This window comes from Chiloscyllium plagiosum, chromosome 3 (genome assembly GCF_004010195.1).
Source record: "Chiloscyllium plagiosum isolate BGI_BamShark_2017 chromosome 3, ASM401019v2, whole genome shotgun sequence".
Classification (NCBI taxonomy): domain Eukaryota; kingdom Metazoa; phylum Chordata; class Chondrichthyes; order Orectolobiformes; family Hemiscylliidae; genus Chiloscyllium; species Chiloscyllium plagiosum.
In genome coordinates this window covers 121749611-121767197 of record NC_057712.1, presented here as the reverse complement: position 1 = coordinate 121767197, position 17587 = coordinate 121749611, and the positions used below count along the sequence as shown (strand labels likewise).

At 41.8% G+C, this 17587-nt stretch overlaps 1 protein-coding gene across 3 annotated transcripts in view; it reads left to right on the top strand.

Annotated features, from left to right (window-relative positions):
* Positions 1–17587, top strand: part of LOC122548501 (solute carrier family 4 member 1 adaptor protein) — a 153699-nt gene that overhangs the window by 112951 nt on the left and 23161 nt on the right. For all 3 annotated transcript variants that reach the window (XM_043687241.1, XM_043687239.1, XM_043687240.1), the window contains one exon: positions 16135–16248. In XM_043687241.1, the coding sequence (XP_043543176.1) occupies positions 16135–16248 (114 nt within the window). The remainder of the gene's footprint in view (positions 1–16134; positions 16249–17587) is intronic.

Below are 17587 nucleotides of genomic sequence, written 5' to 3'. Positions count from 1 at the left end.
CCACCAGACGCCTGGAGGAAGAATGCCTCATCTTCCGCCTCGGAACACTTCAACCCCAGGGCATCAATGTGGACTTCAACAGTTTCCTCATTTCCCCTTCCCCCACCTCACCCTAGTTCCAAACTTCCAGTTCAGCACTGTCCCCATGACTTGTCCTACCTGCCTATCTCCTTTTCCACCTATTCACTCCACCCTCTACTCCCTCACCTATCACCTTCATCCCCTCCCCCACTCACCTATTGTACTCTATGCTACTTTCTCCCCACCCCCAACCTCCTCTAGCTTATCTCTCCACGCTTTAGGCTCTCTACCTTTATTCCTGATGAAGGGCCTTTGCCTGAAACATCGATTTCGCTGCTCCTCGGATGCTGCCTGAACTGCTGTGCTCCTCCAGCACCACTCATCCAGAGTCAGATCTGAAGACCACACTGGTGCAACAAACAGTGATTAATTTTATAATCTTCATCTGTAAAATGTATTTGTTGTCCACTCACTCCATTTTGCTGGAGAGGGAATGATCCTGAGTTATCAGTAAGTAGAATCTTGTGCTGTATTTGGGGCCCCTTTTACCCCCTTCTTTCTCATTGACCTAATGTGGTGTCAGTATTCACTTAACATTTTTAAAGTGCACTTGTTGACCAGACTTTGTCTCAACCTTTCTCATCATTTCTTTCGATTATGCTTTAATTTCCTGACATGCTTACTGATAATGCAATCATAATTTCCCCTATCAACCATGACCTGATCTGGTATGATAAAGTAGCCATAGTCTTACAAGACTGCTCTTTCATTAGTGAGAGCTGAAAGGAGGTGGTGAGGGTCATCACTCTTCAGGCAAGGGGAGAGGTTGAGAAGAAGAGTCCTTCATGATAACCTCAGCCAGTCTGTGAACTGAACCCACTGTAGCATCATTCTGCATTGCCAACCAACCATCCAGCCAACTGAGCTAGCAGACCCTCACCAATGTGGTAACCCACTTCTAATATCATTTTCTAAGATTTGAGTCCGGGAGTTACAGATTGCTCAAAGGATTGCATTCATAACAAATTACACTAAATTTGCTTAAGAAGCAAAAATTTGTTGAGCCTGTGCGTCAGATGTAGACAGAAAAGGCACATGACCCATGACAGGAGAGCACAGTTTGCCAGTCCCAGAAGATGAGCAGATGGATGAAGCCATTTTCTACACCTGGAGGTGGCGGGTTCGTTGTTCTTCATTTATATTCTCTGTCACTCCATGTTAACCAGGGTGCTTCCATTCTTCTTGCATTTGAAGAAGACTGAACTCTCCCTCTTCCTGACACTTGTTTTTAAACCTTCTTTCTAGGAGTTGCCAACCTATCCCATGTCCATCACTTGTTTAACCACATCTGGCTAAGGTTAGAAGAATTGCTGCCCCAGGTGTACATCACTTTGCACATCCCTCAGCTTATTTCATTTGTTAACTCCTGTCAGACACTTATCATACAAAAGGAAGGCATCATTCTATCGATTCAGAAATATTACCGTGGAAGCCTGGAACAGGAAATCTCGACATGATACCCCTATTATCCTTGGCTAATATTGATGTGTGTCCCTGTCTCTGCCTGCTGTTTTTGGGAGAGGAAGAGGTTGTTTGTTTTTTTCTAAGTGATCACAATTCTACACCTGCACGTTCAATATTTTATCCTGCCCACCTCTCAAGATGGCGCCAGAGTAGAAGGGCTGTGTGCAGATTTTTGGCCCCAGGACTTCTTTCATTTTTTTTTTAATTCATTTGTGGAATTTGTGGCCAGCATTTATTGCCTGTCTTTAGTTGCCCTTGTGGTGGTGGTGGTGAGCTGCCTTGTTGAACCACTGCAGTCCACTTGTGCGTTGACCCATAATGCGTTCAGGGAGGGAATTCCAGGATTTTGACCCAACATCAGTGAAGGAAGACGATATATTTGCAAGTCAGGATGGTGAGTTGCTTGGTGGGAACTTGAAGGTGGTGGTGTTCCCATATATCTGCCTCTCTTGTCCTTCTAGATGAAAGTGGTCATGGGTGTTGTACAGTGCTGTATGAAGTTTTTTGGTGAATTTCTGCACTGCATTTTGAAGATAGTACACACTTCTGCTACTGAACATCAGTGGTGGAGGGAATGGATGCTTATAGATGTAGTGCCTGTCAAGTGGGCTGCTTTGTCTTGGATAACGTCCAGCTTCTTGTGTTGTTGGGACTGCAGTCATCCAGGCAAGTGGGGAGTATTCCATCACATTCCTGACTTGTATTTCGTAGATGGAAGAAAAGTTTTGGAGCGTCAGGGAGTGTATTACTCACCACAGTATTTCTAGCTGCTTTTGTGTGTATGTTGTGAAACCGGTTGATTTCTGGTCAATGATAACCCCAAGGATCTTGACAGTGGGGGAATTCAGTGTTGGTAGCTCCATTGAATGTCAAAAGGAAGTGGTTTGATTGTCTCTTATTGGTGATGGTCATAACCTGGCATTCGTGACACAAATGGTACTTGCCATTTGTCAGACTAAGCCTGAATATTATCCATATCTTGTTGCACTTGGACATGGACTGCTTCAGTATCTGAGGAATTGCAAATGGTGCTGAACATTGTGCGATCATTGGCAAAAATCCTCACTTCTGACCTTTATGGTGGAAGGAAGGTCATTGATGAAGCAGCTGAAGATGATTAGGCCTAGCAGATTGCCCTGAGGAACTCCTGCAGCGATGTTCTGGAGCTGAGATTATTGATTTCCAACAACTACGACTAACTTCCTGTGTGTCATGTATGCCTCCAATCGCCAGAGAGTTTGCCCCCAGATTCCCATTGATTCCAGTTTTGCCAGAGCTCCTTGATACCACACTTGGTCATATGCAGAGTTGATATCAAGAGCTGTTACTCTCACCTCAACTCTGGAATTCAGCTCTTTTGAACCAAGGCTGTAATGAAGTCAGGAGCTGAGTGGTTCTGGCAGAACCCAGGCTGAGTGTCACTGAGTAAGTTATTGCTGAGCAGGTGCAGCTTGATAGCACTGTTGATGAAACCTTCTATTACTTTACTGATGACGAGAGTAGACTACTGGGGCAGTAATTGGCCGGGTTGGATTTGTCCTGTGGCCTTTGACATTCCTGAAGAAGGGCTTATGCCCGAAACGTCGATTCTCCTGTTCCCGAGATGCTGCCTGACCTGCTGCGCTTTTCCAGCAACACATTTTCAGGCTTTGACAAGGTGCCGCACGTGAGGCTGCTACATAAGATAAGGATGCATGGTGTTAGGGATAGAGTATTAGCGTGGATAGAGGATTGGTTGACTGACACGAAGCATAGAGTGGGGATAAATGAGTGCTATTCTGGCTGGCAATCAGTGACTAGTGGTGTACCTCAGGGATTGGTGTTGGGGCTATAACAATTTGCAATTTATATCGATGATTTGGAGTTGGGGATAATGTGTATGGTGTCAAAATTTGCCAGTGACACTAAGATGAGTGGCAGAGCAAAGCGTGCAGAAGACTGTGAAATGTTGCAGAGGAACATAGATATATTGAGTGAGTGGGCAAAGGTCTGGCTGATGGAATACAATGTTAGTAAATGTGAGGTCATACATTTTGGTAGGAGTAACAGCAAAGTAGATTATTACTTGAATGGTAAAAAGTTGTAGCATGCTGATTTGCAGAGGGACCTGGGTGTCCTTGTACATGAATCACAGAAGGTTGGTCTGCAGGTACAACAAGTGATTAGGAAGGCAAATGGAATTTTGTCCTTCATTGCTAAAGGGGTTGGGTTTAAAAGCACAGAGGTAATGTTACAGCTGTACAAGGTTCTGTTGAGGCCACACCTGGAGTACTGTGTGCAGATTAGGTCTCCTTACTTTAGAAAGGATGTACTGGCACTGGAGAGGGTGCAGAGGAGGTTCACTAGGTTGATTCCGGAGTTATGGGGATTGCCTTATGAGGAGAGGCTGAGTAGGTTGGGATTATATTCATTGGAATTCAGAAGAATGAGTGGGGGATCTTATAGAAAGGTATAAAATTATGAAGGGAATCAATAACATAGAAATAGGATGTTTCCACTATTGGTGAGACTAGGATAAGAGGGCATGCTCTCAAGATTAGAGGAAGTAGGTTTAGGACTGAACTGAGAAGGAACTTCTTCACCCAGAAGTTGGTGCTACTTCAGTAATCACTTTTTAAGCTAAGGTGGTTAATTTTTTGAAAAATAAAGGAATTAACGGATAGTGTGAAAACGCAGGTAAATGGAGCTGAGTCCACGAAAAGTTTAACCATGATCTAATTGAGTGTTGGAGCAGGCTCGAAGGGCCGAACCGCATACTCCTGCTCCTAGTTCCTATGTTATGTTCTTTCTGTGTACAGGGCATATCTGGGCCATTTTCCACACTGTTGGATAGATGCCAGTGTTGTAACTGTACTGGAACAGCTTGGCTAGGGGACCGGCACTTTCTAGAGCACAGGTCTTCAGTACTATTGCTGGAATGTTGTCAGGGCCAACATTTTTTGCAGTATCCAGTGTCTCCAACTGTTCCTTGGAGTGAATCAAATTGGCTAAAGACTGGTGTCTGGAATGCTTAGGGCTTCTGGAGGAGGCTGAGATGGATCATCCACTCATCACCTCTAGCTGAACAAATGCTCATCTGCTCCCATCTGCTTGCTTTTTTCTTTTATTCAAAGTCTTTTATGGCGGATTAGTCGGTGGCACCAGCACAGCACAGCAGCAAGAGCGGGCCATACGCAGAATGGCGGCAGCCTCGGCTCCTCCAGTAATCGGAGGTGATGGCAGCAGCAGACCTTTCAAGATGGTGATACTAGCAAGGTGACATCTTGGAGAAAACCAGCAGGAGCAGGACTTCAGGCAAGATGGCAGCAGCCTGGCATGACAGTGGAGCCAAGGACTGCTGGAGCCAAGGACACAGAGGGTGGGGATTCATGGGGGGTGGTACAGCGGTGGTAGCATGGTATCCCCGGAGCAGGGACTCCTAGTTTTTGATGAGGCGGCAGCTCCTGGTTATCAGCGAGACAGCAGTAGCAGCTGAGCTGGGGCCTCCTGGTTGCAGGGTGAGTGTGCTTTCAGCACGGGACCCAGCGTTGACGACAGTGTGCTGGGCCCAATGGCAAAGAGATGTACCTACAGAGTGGCAACTCTTACATTGGTGAGTCAGACGAAGGAGGCAGCGAGGCATGGAGGTGCAAGTGCCGTTGGTGAGCCAGCTCATGGCAGAGGCGGAGAAACAACGATAGACTTTTTCCCAGGTATGTCTTTTTATTCTTGGACTGTTTACAATGGTGCCACATTGTGACAACTGTTGAAGGTTTTCACTGTATTTTACTGTATTATTCACTGTAAAGTGCATGTGACAGATCAGTCAATTCAATTTAATTATTCATAAAGCTCAGTTTCTTACGGTAGACTCATAGAAGAAGGTGAAAGTTCAATACTGTGTTACATTGGAAAGTATTCGTTCCCAGATTTTTTAAAAATGTATCATGCTGACCGCTTGCACTTCCTGGTGTACTGTCTCAACCTTCAGTGGTACTTGCATGTTAACAATTGCCATTGGAAATTGTCATACAGACATTTCCTTTTTTAAAACCTATGCTATTGCATGTCTCTGGAGTAGATGAGACTTGGCCCAGTCCAGAGTTAGAGACACTACCACTCTGCCACATTTTTTGTTTTGGCATGTCAGCTGTTACAGTCTAATGACAGATTTTGACCACAAGATGGCACTTAGAGCAAGTTTCTGAAGTAGAGACAAAAATAGAAATTGCTGGAAAAGCTCATCAGGTCTGGCAGCATCTGTGGAGAGAAATCAGAGTTGACGTTTCGGGACAAGTGACCCTCAGAACTTTCTGAAGTAGCCGACTGTCCCTCAACTACTTAATTGCTGAGAAGTTCCGCATATTACAGTAATCTAAGTGAATTGCTTTACTGTTATGAAGTTACTCTGTGTAATGAGTTTGTTTTATTTCACTCCTTTTGAAGTGCCTTAAAGGTGCTGTAAAAATAAATGCAAGCAGGAGTTTTTGAGAGTGAAAGTGCTGTTCTATACCAATGAGTTGAGCTTGTCAAATGGAATATTTGCACCACTTGGCCATGCTGTAGCTAGCTCATTCCTATTAGTAATTGTGTATCACCTTAACCCCAATTCTTTTGGATCAGCCCAGTTGCTCCATCAATTGTTTCGTTTTATTCTTGGTGGCACACAATTTTCTTGGCATGACCTCAATCATCATTCCTTCTTGCTTGGTTGCCTTCACCCTCCGCACTCGTTGTTTTTCAGTTGTTCAGGTTTGAAAGAATGTGTTCTGCTTCAAGGAGCCTGACCTCAATTACAATCCGCTTGTTTCCAGCAGTGTAAAAGGGGACGGGACTGGTTCTAGTTTATCTTTTGGTAATGCCCTCCTCCTGAAATGTGTGCAAATCGCCCCAAACATGAATAAATGTTGTGCAAGAAGTTCAGAAAAGTTGGCAACTCGGAAATGACCCTGGTTACCATCCTCTGTCATGAAAGCAAGCGGCTACACTATCTTGAACCTTAGGCAGGCACATTTCTTCACTAGCATTAGAGCAGAATACAAAAACAGGAGTATGACATTTAGCTCTTCAGTCTGTTCTGCCGCTCAGTTAGATCATTGCTGTTCATATTCCTGCTTCAGTTCCATATTCCTTGAAAACTTTACCTGTATGTAGAAACAAAACTTGTGATTGTGCACTCAGCAGCTCGATTCACACCAAGATCATTGTGTGCTTTTAGAAGATTAATTTGTGTATGCAGTGATGGGACATTGAGAATTCTTTATTTAATAAAGATATGGATTCAAGTTAACTTTACACATTGCATTAGAATCCTTCACTGTTGAAGGTTTGGGCTTTTTCTGTTTTGTTCGACCAAGAAACATGAGAAACCAGATCATGCTGCCTCAACAGTTTTCCAGTGCACCCCAGATCTACTAATGGACACTCCACTGGTGCAGGGACTCCCCATTAGCTGTGCTCACCCAACCCTCTCAGCAGACACAGCAACTCGTCTCCAGCTCAATTCAGTTCAGCGTTCCCTTCCCTCTTCTACCACCTGACCCCTCGACTTGGTTAGGCAAACCCCAGGCTAACAAATGCAGATTGAAATTATGTTTTCTTCCTGCAGCTGCTTACTGTTCCTGCTGTGCTCAGTGAACCCTCAAATCTCGAGCATCTTCAGACCCCCTCACATCAGCATCAACACTTTTGAGCACTTAGTGGTTTGATGCAGTTCCACATGACAGTTCTGAATTATTTCTGTTTTAACTCTTGTCCGCAGTGCACAGTTGTTGACAAAATTTGTGCTGTTTAATGGATTTCATTGAGAAAGAGGGTAAAATATGGAGATTGATCTGAGAAAATGGGGAAAATAAACCACAGTTTCTAAATTTCCACTTTGCAACTGAAAAAAGGTTTTGACTGAATGTCCAGTGTATCTGATGGAATCAAAGTACTGCCGAGCTGGAAATCTGAAATGAAAACAATGCTGGACAAACTCAGCAGGTTTGGTAGCATTTGTGGAGAGAGAAACTGAGTTAATGTTTCAAATCTTCTGAAATTCCAGTATTTCTACTTCGTGTTGCAACACACATCTTACTTACTAAAGGCCATCAACAGTGTTAAAAATAACTAGCAGAGCAAAACTACAGTAACTTCTTTCTAAATTACTTAGTCTCATTTTTCCCTATTCAAAACTGTCTTGGAAGCACAGCATTTCACAGTAGTAGTCAGATGGCCTGTTGCCATTAGCAAATGGTAGTGTAAATGCAATGGGCTGTCCAAAGGAGGGCAGTTCTGAGAATCGAGGACCGATGGAGGCTATTTATCCCATTATGCCATGCTGTCACTCCGAAAGAGTTATCCAATCAATCCCATGCTTGTGATCTTTCCCTGTAGTCTTATAAGTAATGTATCCAGGATCAGCATAACACGTAATAAAAATATGTTTTCTTCATTTTTCCATGCTCTTTGGTCTGTTACCTTAAAATAAGACCTGTGATTAGAAACAGTTTCTACCAGTTTCCTCTCCCAACTTCCGTTTTAGTATGAAACTCCAATTTTAAATCTCTCCACAATTTTCTCCACCATCTATGCTATCAGCTTTGGAACATGGATTCTTAGTCTCTCAGAAACAAATATTTCGAGGTTTCTCTACTCCATTGATTGCTTTGGCATTGCTTGGAACTAACTTTAGTTTGGTATATTGATGCCATAATTTGCCGATTATTAAATTAAACTGGTATGTTTACCAGGTTTCCAGTATAATATAATTATGCAATACAATATGCCTTTAAACTGTTGAGGAGAAAATGCCCAATGATACTTCTCAATGTGATCCTTTCCTACTCAAGGACTCCTCGTGGCATCCTGGTCAACATTCTTCAGCAGAACAGCAAGACCACATAGTTGCCTTTCATCTCATCTGTTGAAAGTGGAATTATACCACACACAAATTAGCTATCCTATAACAGCAGTGACAAACTTAAAAAGTAATTCATTGACTGTTAAATGAACTGGCATGCTATGAAGGTGTCTTTAGATACTTTATTCAAATGTAAATTCTAGCCATCTTTCCCAAATTCATGCAATGACTGAAGAGATCAGATCAAGCTATATGTGAAAGTAGCTGAAGTAGTTACAGATGTGTCACAATTGTTGAGAGCAATTTGTAGTGATAAATATACCGAGTGACAACCTTGATTAAACATTGCAAGAAGTACCTTACTTCACCATAATAGGAAGATTTCATGCCAGCCTTGCAAACAAGAACATTCAGAGGGAACAATTAGATTTTGAACCTACTGTCTGCGTGGGTTTTTGTATGACTCTGATAGTCCCGTTGCATTGATTGGATTTTCATTTCCATCCCAAGCTGTTTGAACTAAATTTCCATATTGATAACTTCTTGCATTTTGAATTTTAATTCTGTTCAAAGTTGAGCATGGTGCTATGGAGCTGAGTTCAGGCACTCTGCCACAAGCTTGGAAAATGGGACCATTGTCACTAGGGAATCCTGAGGCACCCAACAGTTAACAGAATGGATTCTGTCCTGTCTTCTAGGCATTGTGTGATTTCTGAATCAGAAATCTCCCTGCTTCAATCTGCAGTTTGAGCTCATCGCACCAGAACACCAGCAATGGTGCAGCTCTTCCCTGAGGCTGTTGCATATACCAGATTGATGCTCTGTAATTGCGAAGCCGACAAAGCAAATGGTGTTCTTAAGAGTTTCTGTCTCACTGAATCCACTTCATGCTCTAACAACATGCTCTAAAAGCTCTGCTAACTTTTTGATGACTGCGAAAAGTTTCATCATATCAATTGATAGCTGATGCAACCCACAACATTCTAAAATCATCAAAAACATTCCAAATAGAACAAGCCATTGCGTTTTTTAAAAAAAAGTCAATTTGCCCTAATTTCTAATGTTAGTGGTGCTTTTGAAAAGAATACAGGATCCAGATTGACATTGTTGCCAAAACCTTATCTGTTTTCCCTTGGGCCATATCTGCCTTTGTGCCAAGTTATGCTAAATATGTGTGTATGCATAATTTACAAGCTAATGGATGAAAACATTACCTCCTACATCTACGGTCATGGAGGTAGGAAGAGAAGAAATGTAAGAAGAGAAGTTTAGAACATATCCCTCAAACAGATTTCCCTCTCCTCCTCAGTGTCCTCTGCTCCATGGAAAACAAACCCAGCCTGTCCAGTCTCCACCTCATAACTGAGACTTTTCATCCCAGGCAACATCTTGATGAATCTCCTCTGCATCCTCTCCAGTGTAACCATTTCATTACGATAGTGTAGCGACCCAAATTGCATGCAATATTCTATCTGTGGCCTAACTAATGCTTTGTAAAGGTGCAACAAGACTTCCTTGCTCCAATATTCTATGCCCCAACTAATGATGGCAAGCATCCCCAATGCCATCTTCACCACCTTGTTTACCTGTTCTGACACCTTCCGAGATCTATGGACTCATACATCAGAGTTCCTTTGTTACTCTCTAGGAATCCATCATTCATTGTGTAAATCCTTCCATTAATCAACCTCCAAAAATATATTGCTTTGCACTAATCACGATTAAATTCCATTGCTCTGCCCAAATTACCTACTGATCAATGTCAGACCGGAGCCTGAGACCATCTCCTTACTGTCAACAACATCACCAATTTTTTGTGCCATCTGCAGACTTACTAATTATACCTTATACATTCACTTCTAAATCTTTAATATACATAATAAACAGCAAGTGTTCCCTCACCAACTCCTGTGGTACACCACTGATCACAGGCTTCCAAACACAAAATAACCTTCCTACCTTTGATATGATATGGTTAACAGGATTAACACTTTCCTGTCCCAAAGAGAATTCCCATACTAAATACCATTCATTCTAAATGCAAACTGATTAGTGCAAAGACTAAGCTCTCCAGTTCTGTAATGTTAAATTCAAGTGTAAGCTTTATCCTCAATTATTCATGTTTTCATTCTTCTCAACATGTCAGCCCAGCACATTGTCCATCGTTGGTTTGTAAAATCTTAAATTGCTGACAAACATAAGTTTCAACCTAGATTTCATTTGCAGCATGAGTAACTGGTTTGAAGCTTTAAAAAATTTACGAAAAATAGAAATGAAAGTTCTGTAAATCTAGAAAATCGGAATGGAAATCAAAAAAACTTGCACAGCCAGTTTGTCAGCCTTCAAATGAAAGGACAAGTGACAGTTTGAGGTAAAAGCTCTGTCAAACAGTCATGTTATTAGCTTTTCTCTTTTGATGTGATACCTTTTTCTGGAACTTCTTGGCTTTCTGCTTGGAAATCTATAGCCTTGGAAGGAGTATGGTGCAGATTCTCCAGCGTAATATGAAAGCTTTGATCATTGCATTATGAGGTATGGTAAAATAAAACAAAGAACTAAAGATCTAAAAAAAACCGAAAATATAGGAGAGATAAAATCAGTCTGACAGCATCTGTGGAGAGAAAGCAGAGCTAATAGTTTCAAGTCCAGTGACACTTCTTCAGAACTTTCAGTTCAAAGAATTAACTCTGCTTTCTCTCAACCTTTGCTGTAAGGCTTTGAGTTTCTCCGGCAATTTCTGGGGTTTTTTGCCTGCACTTGGGCTGTATTCCTGTAAATACAGAGGATTGAGAGGTGATCTGGTGGAGCAGTTTAAAATGCAAGAGTGAAGTGGTGTCAGAGAAACTGTTTCACATTGTGAGAGCATTGAGAACACGGAGTCATGAATTACAGTTAGAGCTAGATATTCAAGAGTGAAATGAGGAAGCACTTTTTCATGTTCAGGATAGGGTGGAATAGCCTAAGAACAAAAAACAATGCAGGACAGTTTTTTGAAAAAGTAACAAGGAAGATTGATGAGGGCAGAGCAGTAGGTGTGATCTATATGGACTTCAGTAAGGCTTTCGACAAGGTTCCCCATGGGAGACTGATTAGCAAGGTTAGATCTCATGGAATACAGGGAGAACTAGCCATTTGGATACAGAACTGGCTCAAAGGTAGAAGACAGAGGATGGTGGTGGAGGGTTGTTTTTCAGACTGGAGGCCTGTGACCAGTGGAATGCCACAAGGATCGGTGCTGGGCCCTCTACTTTTTGTCATTACATAAATGATTTGGATGCGAGCATAAGAGGTACAGTTAGTATGTTTGCAGATGACACCAAAATTGGAGGTGTAGTGGACAGCGAAGAGGGTTACCTCCGATTACAACAGGATCTGGACCAGATGGGCCAATGGGCTGAGAAATGGCAAATGAAGTTTAATTCAGATAAATGCAAGGTGCTGCATTTTGGGAAAGCAAATCTTAGCAGACTTACACACTTAATGGTAAGGTCCTAGGGAGTGTTGCTGAACAAAGAGACCTTGGAGTGCAGGTTCATAGCTCCTTGAAAGTGGAGTTGCAGGTAGATAGGATAGTGAAGAAGGCGTTTTGTATGCTTTCCTTTATTGGTCAGAGTATTGAGTACAGGAGTTGGGAGGTCATGTTGGGGCTGTACAGGACATTTGTTAGGACACTGTTGGAATATTGCGTGCAATTCTAGTCTCCTTCCTGTCGGAAAGATGTTGTGAAACTTGAAAGGGTTCAGAAAAGATTTACAAGGATGTTGCCGGGGTTGGTGGATCTGAGCTACAGGGAGAGGCTGAACAGGCTGGGGCTGTTTTCCCTGGAGCGTCAGAGACTGAGGGCTGACCTTATAGAGGTTTACAAAATTATGAGGAGCATGGATAGGATAAATAGGCAAAGTTTTTTCTCTGGGATCGAGGAGTCCAGAACTGGAGGGCATAGGTTTAGGATGAGAGGGGAAAGATATAAAAGAGACGTCAGGGGCAACTTTTTCATGCAGAGGGTAGTACGTGTATTGAATGAGCTGCCAGAAGATGTGGTGGAGGCTGGTACAATTGCAACATTTAAGAGGCATTTGGATGGGTATATGAATAGGAAGTGTTTGGAGGGATATGGGCCGGGTGCTGGCAGGTGGGACGAGGTTGGGTTGGGATGTCTGGTCGGCATGGACGGGTTGGACCGAAGGGTCTGTTTCCATGCTGTACATCTCTATGACAGGAATGCACTATCTTGGCCCATGCTATTGACACTCGCAAAGCAGATCACTTGATATTGGGGGATTTAGAACTGCATCAGGTAAGTTGAATTGACGTACAGATCAGTCTTGTATAAAATGGAGTGTCCAACATTAGACTTGATTCACACTTTGATAGCATTTGCTAAAGGATACCGAGTTTTTTTTATAAAACATGCACTGACAACCAATTTAAGATTGTAAGTCAGGCTAAGATGCACCTATGCATGATGGAAGCTACATATTAATACTCAAGGCCCTGTTCTTTGCTGGCAGAACATGTTATACACTCCTTAGAGCAGGTGTGATTTTAATCTGGGCATGCTGGCTCAGAGATGGGACACCACCACTATGCCACAATAGCCTTCCAGCATCTATACAGGACTATTTTCTAATCAACCCACTCAGAGATGTTATCACACAATAATAGAGCCGGTCGGACTTGAGCCAGGGCCTCCTGGCTCAGATATGAGAGCACCACAAGTGTCCTCCAGCATGAACACGGTTTGTGCTTATTTCAACTTAAAATAAGTGACAGATATTCTCTGGTTCATTTTTCCAGGCAATGTTTTAACCAATCGGTGTTGTCCTGCCTGGTTTAAATTTAACTGTCAGTCATCATCCAACTGGTGCATTCTCCATGGCAACACCAATTAGAGTACACTTGCTGACTAAACAGCTCTGTTTTCTCATACAGTATAAAAATGTTTTTCCCTTCACATTGGTATTTCTTGGGAATTGTCCTGCTGAGTGCACGATGAAAAGCTTGAACAAATACTAAGCTGGTTAAATTAACATCAGCATTCAACTGTCTAGTAATCTTTTGAATTTGGCCATTCAAATTTGTGTTTGATGTTAGTAGCAAACAGATAGTTACTGTTCTGCTGAATTCTGCTCAGGATGATGAACCTGCTGTCAGTTATGGTTGAAATGGGTTCACTGCCAGTTGTCATCCAACTATCTTAATCTATCTCCAAGTTCATGAAAAACTAAACTTTCACTGGACATCCTCTGTATCTCCAAAGCTTCCCATTCCACCTCTGTACCATTGCTTGGCTCTGCCCTGCCACTACCTATCTCCTGTTGAGATTCTTATATATGTCTTTGTTAGATTTGGATACGTATCCAGTGCTCTCCTATAATTACCCATGTATGCCTTTGTTTGCACCCTTTATAACTTTCGTTTATTCAGAAATCCATATTCTAACTCATTATCCTGTCCCATTCACCCATCAGCCCTGTGTTTGCCAGACTACATTGATTTCCAGTGTATTAACACCTTATAATTGTGCTCAAGTCCCTCCACAGCTGTGCCCCTATTTATCTCTAGCCTCTGTACAACCCAACCCTTTCTGCAAACTCTGTTTCTCCAGTTCTGGCCTTCTCTGCATCTCTAATTACCTTCATCCTGTCACTGGAGACTGGAAACATGGCAATAACATCTGAATGTCTCTGCCTCTCTCTGTTCTTTTAAAAATCTCCTTAAGAACAACCTACTTCCTTAGGTGGCATGGTGTCACATTTTGTCATGTGTATTACCTTGATAAGTATGCAGTTCTAATGTTTATATGAGTGGAAGCAGTTGTCAAATAAGCTGCCCAAAAAATGTAATCCATGATATCCTTAGTTCATACTCGCTCCCATCGTACTAAAAATGTAGAAGTTTGGAGTAGTGTCAAAATAAAGCATGAAAATAGCTAGTGAGGGCTTTGAAAAAAGCCTCCCCATATGCTTTTGTACTTTCCTGCATAAGAACAAAGCAATGGTTCCTTGTCTTGCATACTAGCAGTTTGTTAGTCAAACTTGCAATGGAAGTTTGAGAGGTTCACCAGGAGTGATGTCTTTACAAGCACCAGGCACTGTCTAATTCATGCATAATGACGAAATCATTATTTTTGCTGAACTTTAGCATTTTTTTTGTTAAGCTTTCGAGGTCTGCAAACTTAAAAGATGCTAGGACGTCTTAAGGAGCCAGTGTCAGCATCAGAGATTCCTCAGTTAGTTAATTGCAAATTGAAGTTTCTTTTGCCTCAGTATGTATCTCAATTGCCCCCTCGCAGGGACTGCAGTACAGCAGCCAAATGATTATTTGCTTCCAAAATCACTCATACTTGAGCTCTCTGGAAGTGTGATTGTAACTTTAATCTTTTTTTATATACAGTCCCACTTCCACAAGGACTTACAGGTATGTAGCCCAAACACTTTAAAGATCCTGAGAGCCATCAGAGAGAAGAGTCTTCCTCTCATCAACTGAGACAGGATTTACACTTATACCTAACTTTTAGCAGAGAAGTTTGAGGCCATTGTTGCTGCTATATTGATTAGACAGTCAGGAGTTACAGCACTGAGCAGGGTTCCTGCATTAGCTCATTGAACAGTCCTGTGTACTCCCATTCCAGTTCCTTGCCTCTTTCTTCTGTTCTTGTATATTTTTCATTTTTACATACTCAAGTTGATTTTCAAGTTAAGTTGAGGGAGGGAAAGGACAATAAATATGTGATAATCACTATGTCCAACAGGGAATTTAGTAAAACAAAACTTCTTTACCTTCAGAATGGTCTCAGTGAGCTCTCCAATTCAGCAGCTTCTCTGAAGCACTCAGCTCCTTTTATTGGCCTGCTGAGGTTAATAGAAAGCTCTGTCAGGGACACCGAAATATAGCCTGTGGAAAAATCTTCTGTTTGTTTAAAAAAGTATATATAGTTTTGTCAAAATATTGATTTCCTTGCGTTGTAAAGCTCCATTGAAGGAAATTAAATTGTAGCTCAAAGTATTGTGTTTCCATGTACTCTTTTGAGCTATAGTATCCAACTTCATTCATTTGTAAATAACATCTAGAAGCATGTTTTTACCAAGAGTATGTTTGTGATAACCAAGCACTTAAGGAGACACAGGTTTTAGCAATAGTTTAGGGAAGTCCTTGGGCTCAAGTAGTCATCCCTGTTTTGATCAACCACATTTTCCTCAGCACATTCTATCTCCAGAACTACATCATGCTAAGATGTGAACTCTGTCCGCTGTCCACTCGATGGCCCTCATTGGTGACTTAATCTTGCAGGATTCTTGGCTTTGAGAATAAAATGTAACTTCCCACTGCTCCACTTGCAAATGTTGAATGCTTATCTTTCATATTTGATCCCCTTGCTTTACTTAACAATTCTGTTATTAGATGAGATTAGGTTATTTCTTCACCAACGCTGGAGTTCAAATCTGAGTTATTAGGTCCCTTAACGCAACACAAGCAACTACCCTGCACCACTATCCATGAAATGTACTGTATGATCCATGGAAATTCTTCATCGGAACCTAGCTGATTTCTCACCTGACTAAGCCAGTTGAAGGATGGACCTTCCGAGTGATATTAGATAATTTCACGCAAGACCATTCAGATATTGATTTTGCAATTCATTTGAAATGTCTTTCAGTGGGATTAACTACTGTGCAGTTTCAATAACAACAACCGAATAAGTCTGGCACGCAAACATCTGACACAGAATATACTGATCTGTTTTGCTTTACTCCCTTGAATAGAAACCGCACTGTTGGTTCAGGTCTCCAATCAAGAAGGAGATGAGGATGGTGCAGTTCCTTCAACAGAAGACAGGGGTGATTGCATTAACTCTCCATCAAAAGATTTGATGCCAGGTATAGTCAACTTAAACACATCACCACTTAGTTTTGTACATATTGAATAAAAATCTTGGAACAGTCAAGTTTGTATAAAACTGATTGAGAAATGATGTTCGGTTTCACATAAAGCTTTGTTTGATTGAAGTAAAATATCTGTACCACAGTAATCTCTTTGACTGACTAGGATTAAATGCTGCTTAGGACCCCCTTGTCTTCAGTTAATCAGTCTGGTGATATGCAGGCCTTAACCCAGCAAATGTCTTTTTACAAAGCTCATCCATCCCCGGTAAGCTGACCATGTGGACAAAGTCAAGAAGTGGACTTGGCAATTGAGAAGGGTTCACTTCAGCCAAAGGATATCAGACTTGAGAATGTTTCATAAAAAAACACATTTTGAGTTCTAAAAATTGAATGCAAATGGATGGGATCTCTTCCCCAGAGGTTGGTTGATAGAAGTATGGAGTCATAGAGCACTGAAAAGGCCTTTCGGCCCACAAATTTGTTTATGAATCATGTGTTTACCTGGACCATAGGAAGAAGGAGATTTCCAGATTAAAACTAGTTCCCAGTGAGTTAGTTGTTAATTGCTTTCCACAGAGTTCACTGATCATCAGACAAGCAGTTGATGGGATCCTATAGTCATCGTTGAGAGCTATAATTAGGCTTGTGGGAAATTGGGTTGATTTGCTACCTAGCAACCTCTTCCTGAAACTATGGATGAATTTCCAGCGAGAATGGAATAATTAATCTGTGATGCCCAATGTGGTTAAGTTGGCCATATGTACTCTCCAGAGATATTTGCACAAGTGTAAGCAAGAACAGGGGGAGTAATGCACCCAGTGCCAATTGCAACATATTTAGTTCATGCCTTCAAAGACAGAAAATAGGAGAGAAAATGATCACGAGAAAGAAGCCACTCAAAATGGTTTGACACTGACCTTTAGCATGCTTGCCGAAGAAGCGTAGACTAGAAGAAACCGCAATCCGTTCTGCATCACTAAGTTAACTAATCTCAGCCAGAGACCTATAATGACACATGTCATTCTTTGCTAGGGAAAGGGCAACCAGCAGGATTTCCATTTTTAATTGCTGCATGCTATGCTGCTGAGCTATGTACTTAGGCTTTTGATTAGGAGACAATTAAGCTTGGATGTGATATGCAGCCTTGGCTGAAGAGCTTGCTGACACTGTCGAAACAAGATGCCAGGGATCTCACAGTAAAGTTGGTGCCCAAAGGAGATAGGAAAACTACAGGAGGGAGTGTAACTATATTTCTAATGTTTTGGAGATACAGAAATGTGCCACTGTACTTACAGATGATTGCTCAAGGTTAGAATTTTGTTTTGTTTCATGC